At 45.6% G+C, this 6,499-nt stretch overlaps 1 protein-coding gene across 3 annotated transcripts; it reads left to right on the forward strand.

The window, feature by feature from the left end:
* Window positions 1-246: 246 nt before the first annotated feature.
* Window positions 247-4,907, forward strand: LOC148030326 (serine/threonine-protein kinase UCN-like). Of its 3 annotated transcripts, none has more exons than XM_087686637.1 (3): window positions 247-533; window positions 1,816-2,438; window positions 2,647-4,907. In XM_087686637.1, the coding sequence occupies exons 2-3, from the start codon at window positions 1,891-1,893 to the stop codon at window positions 3,953-3,955; spliced, it is 1,857 nt and encodes a 618-aa protein (XP_087542763.1). In that variant the 5' UTR covers window positions 247-533; window positions 1,816-1,890; the 3' UTR covers window positions 3,956-4,907. The 3 variants fall into 3 exon arrangements, with proteins under 3 accessions (XP_087542763.1, XP_087542764.1, XP_087542762.1); XM_087686638.1 differs by lacking the exon at window positions 247-533 and adding an exon at window positions 555-781; XM_087686636.1 differs by lacking the exon at window positions 247-533 and having other exon boundaries at window positions 1,371-2,438; window positions 2,647-4,906.
* The last annotated feature ends 1,592 nt before the right edge of the window (window positions 4,908-6,499 follow it).

Below are 6,499 nucleotides of genomic sequence, written 5' to 3' on the forward strand. Positions count from 1 at the left end.
GATTGGCGTGGGCATATTCTCTCTCTCTCTCTCTCTCTCTTTCTCTCTCTCTCTCTCTCTCTCTCATTTTTTCGTATTCGTCCTCTCCCCTCCCGCCCCCCTCTCTCTCTCTCTCTCTCTCTCTCTCCTTCTTCTCCTCGTTAGTAACCGCTTCAGGCCGTGAGACATGAGATCCTCTTTCCTTACATCTCTGCACGCTGTAATCTCTTCGCAATATTAAATATATAATCAGTTATAAACCCTTCTTTTCGTCTTTAAAAAGCCCATCGCATGACTTTCACTCCTACACCCGGCTTAGAGTTAAAGCGATCTCCTTCCTGTACAGTTTTTACCAGCCTTTCAAGGAAAGCCCATCAACATCTTCTCGACTGACTGCACTTCTTCTTTCTCTCTCAGGAGGAGGTTGTACGACTCATCATCATCATCACTGCCAGTAACATAAGGTGCCGGCCAACAGTAATACCTGGAATGTGCAATGTTGCTACAGACAACAATTACAGAATCGATCGTCGAATGCAGCTACATGAACCATGGTAAAACGTTCCGTCTCCACAAGTAGTAGATCATAGAGTACGATCGTCGATGTTAATGTAACTGTTTGCGATAGCGGGTGTGCGTGCCCTTTCTTGTGACCTCGACACCAACATATTGAAGCGCATTAAGATGCAGGCGTTTCGGGGTGGTCCCCGTGGCGTGATGTATTACGAGGGCTTGCGTCACACGCGGGTACTCTGAGAGAGAGAGAGAAGAGATTGCACGGATGGCATTCGATGCATGTGAGGTATGATGGATCCCCCGGGATCGCTAATTTGAAATATGCATGCCTACACAGCAGGGACGTAGAACGTGTTTTCCGCTTGCTTTACTGTGGATTAGAAAATCTAGTCGCAAGGACCAAATTATTACAATTTAGTACTCACACATCAGGTCATCATTGTTCATATGTTGTTCTTCCTGTGTTCCTGTGCAGCTTTTACTGATATTGAATGATTTGTTTAACGCTATATATGCATAGTAAGGCAGAACTTAGAAGGCTGAATGGGTTATGGCTTATGGGAGCAGTTTGGTTTTTGTTTTTGGGGTTGTTGAAGAGGGGGACGTCGGGGAGAAGAGAGAGAGAGAGAGAGAGAGAGAGAGAGAGAGAGGGGGGGGGGGGGGGCTGTGCTACCGTGGGATCGCCTAATAATACAGCTTCAGCTCATGTAGCAGGCCGCACGCTCACCAAAGTGGCAGCTGTCACATCGTATTTCACAATGAGAGAGCGAGACTCGGGGAGAGAGAGACTGGGAGGGGGACTCATCAGCTTCTCAGAGGAGGGAGAAAGGGGTGGACGGGGAGCGAGCAAAGCGTTGCGTCATCCCCTCGTGGGCCAAAAAGCGGCTCTAGGTGCTATATTTTGCCAGAGCTGGAGTGCTGCACATGAGTGACACAGGAAATATGTGCCCTCGCCCCTCGATCCCTTTTGATCTAAAGAGAAGCAGCTTATTAAAGACAATCTCTTCTGCATTGGCATGCTTGTGATACTGTATGTTAGGACCAGATCAGAGTTAATCAGTGGTCCATTCCTTTTGCAACAACTTAATAAATATAATTAAAAGCCTTTGAGGGTGGCCTTTTCGAGGTGTATTATGCCATCTCAATGTAATATACATCCCAATGGCCCCGTACAACTGGTCACGGGAAACTCCTCTTTATAACTCTCTCTCTCTCTCTCTCTCTCTCTCTCTCTCTCTGCAATAGCCATGCTTCCTCTTGTGATCATCATCATAACTCTTTGAAGTTAGCAGCTAACAATCATGACGACGTGACATGCAGATCGACTGCTTTGCATCTCACAATTGCTGCTGATTATCATTCCGCTACTGCTGGCTGCAGCAAGGTCAAGACACAATGTCTCCGCATATAGAAGTAGCTGAGAATAATTCTCCTCTGTTGCTCTGGGAGATACTCATGATGCAGACGGGCGAGGAGGAGGAGGGGGCTCTCTCATATGAGACTTCAGCAGTAGCCAAGAGCTGCTATATTGATGAATTGCACGACAGTCGTGAGCATGGAGGGCAATTGGGAGGCGCTGGAGATCATCACGATATTCAGATGTTGAGGCCAGTGGGCACACTGGGGCGAGGCAACATGGGGACGGTTGTGCTAGTGGTGAGCAAGCAATGCAGCAGCAACAACGAGTCTACTGATGATGGTGACATGCAGCCCTTTGCCATGAAAGTCATGAAGAAGCATGCTCATAAGAAGCAGCGTTCTCGGCGAGCCCACACCGAGAGGGAAATTCTCTCCTCCCTGCATCACCCCTTCCTTCAGTCTCTGCATGCCAATTTCGAGTCCGACAAGCATTCTCTGCTCTTGCTTGACTTTTGTCCCGGTGGAGACCTCAACGTTCTCAGGCAGAAGCAACCGGACAAAAGGTTCACAGAAACCGCAACAAGGTACTTAACTACATCGAATCTCTGTTGATTGTAGTATAATCTGTCCCATTTTTCTGTTTTTCGGCATTTCTTTCCCTCAGTTGTCTTAGTTCTTCGACCCAATTCTCCATTTTGTTGTGTTCAATTTTCCACATAGTAGTAGATCACTGTCATTTCTTCAAACAAATACTGGGAATGTTTTTTCTGATGATAGCTTCTCTCTGCTCAGATTCTACGCTGCAGAAGTTTTGGATGCATTGGAGCACCTGCACAAAATGGGGATTGTATATCGCGACCTCAAACCTGAGAACATTCTTATCCAAGAGAGTGGTCATGTGATGCTCACGGACTTTGATCTGTCACTGAGGCTAGACGAGCCAGAAGGCATGGCGTCGCCGTCACGATTAGGCCTCAATATAGCCGATCAGGATACGTGCGCGCGGTCTAAAGGTAATCAATATTGCGATAAAGAATATGTGGATGTGGACGAGGAGGCGGGAGATGGTAGAAGTACAAGTTACGCAGCTTGCTTGGGCAGCTGCATTAGCGGTGTAAGGAGGGGGATGGCTAGTAATGGTGAGTTTAGGAGCTCCATGTACTGTTGCGCAGCTGCAAGGGCATCAAATTGCGGATCAGGAGTGCAACAGCAGATTAATGGGGAGAGGTATAATAGTATTGTTGCAGCTTCAGCTTCGCCACCTCAGAATTATTGCAAGCAGGAGAAGGTTAAGGGCAAGGCAAGTACGAGATTAACAGCGGCAGCAGCTGCAGCGGCTGGTAGTGATCATTCTAAGATGAATAATCATAGGAGCGCCAAATTAGGAGGAGCGGCTGGAGGTGAGGGAGGTGCTGGGCGGGGGGGTGAGTGGTTCTTTGTGGGGACGGAGGAGTACGTGGCGCCGGAGATCTTGAGCGGGCAAGAGCACGGCTATGGGGTGGACTGGTGGGCCTACGGGATCTTGCTGTATGAGCTCATCTACGGGGCCACACCCTTCAAGGGGCGCACGCGCCGCGACACCTTCGCCAACATAATGGGTCGCGAGCCCGCCTTCCCGGGCACGCCCACCCCCCTCAAGGACCTCATCCAGCGCCTCCTCGTCAAGGACCCGGCCCGCCGCCTCGCCGGGGGCCCCGCCATCCGGGCCCACCCCTTCTTCGCCGGCGTCCTCTGGGCCTCCCTCCCGCAAGTCTGCCGCCCACCCGTCATCCCCTCCCCCTTCTGCCTCCCCACCTTTGAAGCCGCCGCCAAGCGCCGGGCTGCAGCCGCCGCCGCGCACGCCGCGGCCGCCGCCGCAAGGCTGGCCGCCCGCAGCTGCCAGCTGGCTACTAGCGCCAGCTCCTCCCACTGCGGCGCTGCCACGTCGTCCGACTTCTTCCCCGGCCGCCGTGACTCATCCTCCTCCTCCAAATCCTCCTGCCAAATTGGGGGCTCCAGCCCCAGCTGCAGCAGCCGCTGCAGCGACAGCCCGGCTCGCGACGACCAGCTATCTATGGAGGACATCTTCTCTCAATTCTCCATGCAGTCCCAGCAACCATAATCTTAATATTATCTGAGAGGAAAAGAAACAAAAGAACAAAAAGGGACACTTCTTTTGCAGACAATGATCAGCATTGCAGCTGCTGGTGCAGTCTCAGTAAAAGAACACTCCAGCAGTTTGCAGCAGCCAAAGTAAAAACACCCCAGCACTGATGATCCCGAGTCATTGTATTTTCCTGGAAGCCCCGGCCCTCACTCAGGAATAGTAAACAAATGAGCTTTCTGTTGTATTGTATTGCACATTATGCTCTGCGCAATCCAGTTCCATATTGGGAGCATGTGGGCAGCTTGCAGCTGCTGCAATATTATTGTATTGGTGGCTCGCCTCGAAGCCCCCAAAGCATCACACAATATTCTGGTCATGCATGCATGCATGGCAGGTGCTACTCCGGGATACATGATGGGACTGCATCGCTCTGTATGCGCATGCATATTCCAGCTTATAATGTACATAACAATTCATGCCTTGCATGTGATGCGAGTCATCTGGGAAGCTGCACTGATCGAAACTTTTCCTCTCCCAATTGTTCTCTACTCTAGCCTATTGGACGGGGTATTGGGCGTGATGCTTTTCTGCTGCTGCACTTATCCCCGTGCATTGTAAAAAACAGACTTTACACAATCCCTGTTCAAACCTTGCTTACTGTTATCAAACTGAACTTCTTCTCGGCTCTTGTCGCCCTTTTCTCAAACTTTGCCTACAGAAACGGCCTCCAACCAGAGTGTCCTTTGCCTGTTCTTGGTATGTGAAAGATATGTCACATAACTCTGAAAACAATTGTTAGGCATGGAAAAAATAGAAGAAGTGTACCCATCAATAACATAGGATACCAAAGCAATGCCATTTTATATAGTCTGCCAAGCTCATGAGGGGACTTCCCTTTGCACCATGCGTTTCTTTTAAAACTCATTTTATTTCAAGGTGTATTTCATTTCACATCACTATACGCCAATGCATCATTTGATACGGTCTACATGCCACATAACTATTCAATAATCTTTCATATTATCCATCTCCATATGCTCACAGTGATACTCTAGCTAATTTATATGCTCAATATACCCACATGGAAGGTAATATAAAATCAGTCCTCTTCGAGTTTGATTGGGAAAAAGTAGAAGAATGCTTTTCAAGATTTGTTACCCTTTCACATCTTTCCAATCATCTTTAGTAAAATTTAATGAACTCCTTTTGTTTCTTAAAGTTAACATCCCTTCTTTATTTTCCCCTTTTCTAAGTGACATTTCACCAAGAACATCTACCAATTGAGAGGGAGTCGCAATAATTGGGATTGTAAGGATCTAAGAACACTTAAATAGTTAGATAGAAAGTCTACCTCAAATCTGTGCCAACTAATGCTTCAAACTTGCTATATGAAGGCTCTACAATTGCTTAATTTCGAAATAAATATGATCACTCAAAACCTACACATAAAATACTCACCATGTAAATTCTCATGTCAATGTAGAAATGTCCAAAAGGAAGAAATGTATACATTGATCTTACATTCTAAAGGCAACAAAATTGTGCAAGAAAATTGTTATATTGGTGACATAATTTACTTGCACTCATGAGAGAACTAGTTATGTTATAAGCTCTCAATTTTATACAAAGTCTTTACATGAAGGACAAATATCTAAGCATGATAAAACACAAATATTGGCCTTCTTGTAATGGAAAGATTATATAAACCAGTCCACATATAATGTATTGTCCTCAAAGGTTATATGAATTGGTCCTTGTATAATGTATTGTCCTCCAAGATAAACTTGTCTCTTACTAAACTTATTGTGATTCTCTTTTGTGACATCCACATAAGAAGGTTGAAGAGGCGCACTCCCATTCCTAGTCTTAGCTACTTTTATATTAAAGCTAATGTCACAACTCTAGGATTGACATTGTATGGCTTGACATATTACATAGATTAGCAACTGATTGCTTGAGTACATAATTGTTAAACCTACACACTTGCCCCTTTAACACCTCTTTTTTGTTTTTCCATTTTTTGAGTGACATTTCTCCAATAACATCTACCAAGTGAGAGGGAGTAGCAACACTTGGGGCTATAAGGGTCTAAAAACACTTAAATAATTAAATAGAATTGTTCCTCAAACTATGTGAACTAATGCTTCAAATTTGATATACAATGACATTACAATTGATTTGTTTTGAAATGAGCATGATCACTCAACAAGTATACCTATAATACTCACCATGTAAATTCTCATGTTAACATGTGAATCTCTAGAAGGATGAAATGTACAAATTGATTGTACCTTCAAAGGGAAACAAAATTGTGCAAAAATTTATTATATTGGTGATATAGCTTGTAAAAGTGTCACTCATGAGAGAACTAAATATATGATCCATTCTCAATATTATACAACATCTTTACTCATATAATGTTGTCCTGTGATACAGAATGTATGACATAAAAGCTGCAGTGGACTATACTTAAAATGTACTACACCTGACATGACTTGAGTATGAAAGCTACATTGCAAGTGACTAAACTTGAAGATTACAAGTCCTACACCAAGGGTT

This window comes from Lygodium microphyllum, chromosome 10 (genome assembly GCF_053477565.2).
Source record: "Lygodium microphyllum isolate KBCC chromosome 10, Lygodium_microphyllum_v1.1.10, whole genome shotgun sequence".
In the NCBI taxonomy this organism is placed as follows: Eukaryota; Viridiplantae; Streptophyta; class Polypodiopsida; order Schizaeales; family Lygodiaceae; genus Lygodium; species Lygodium microphyllum.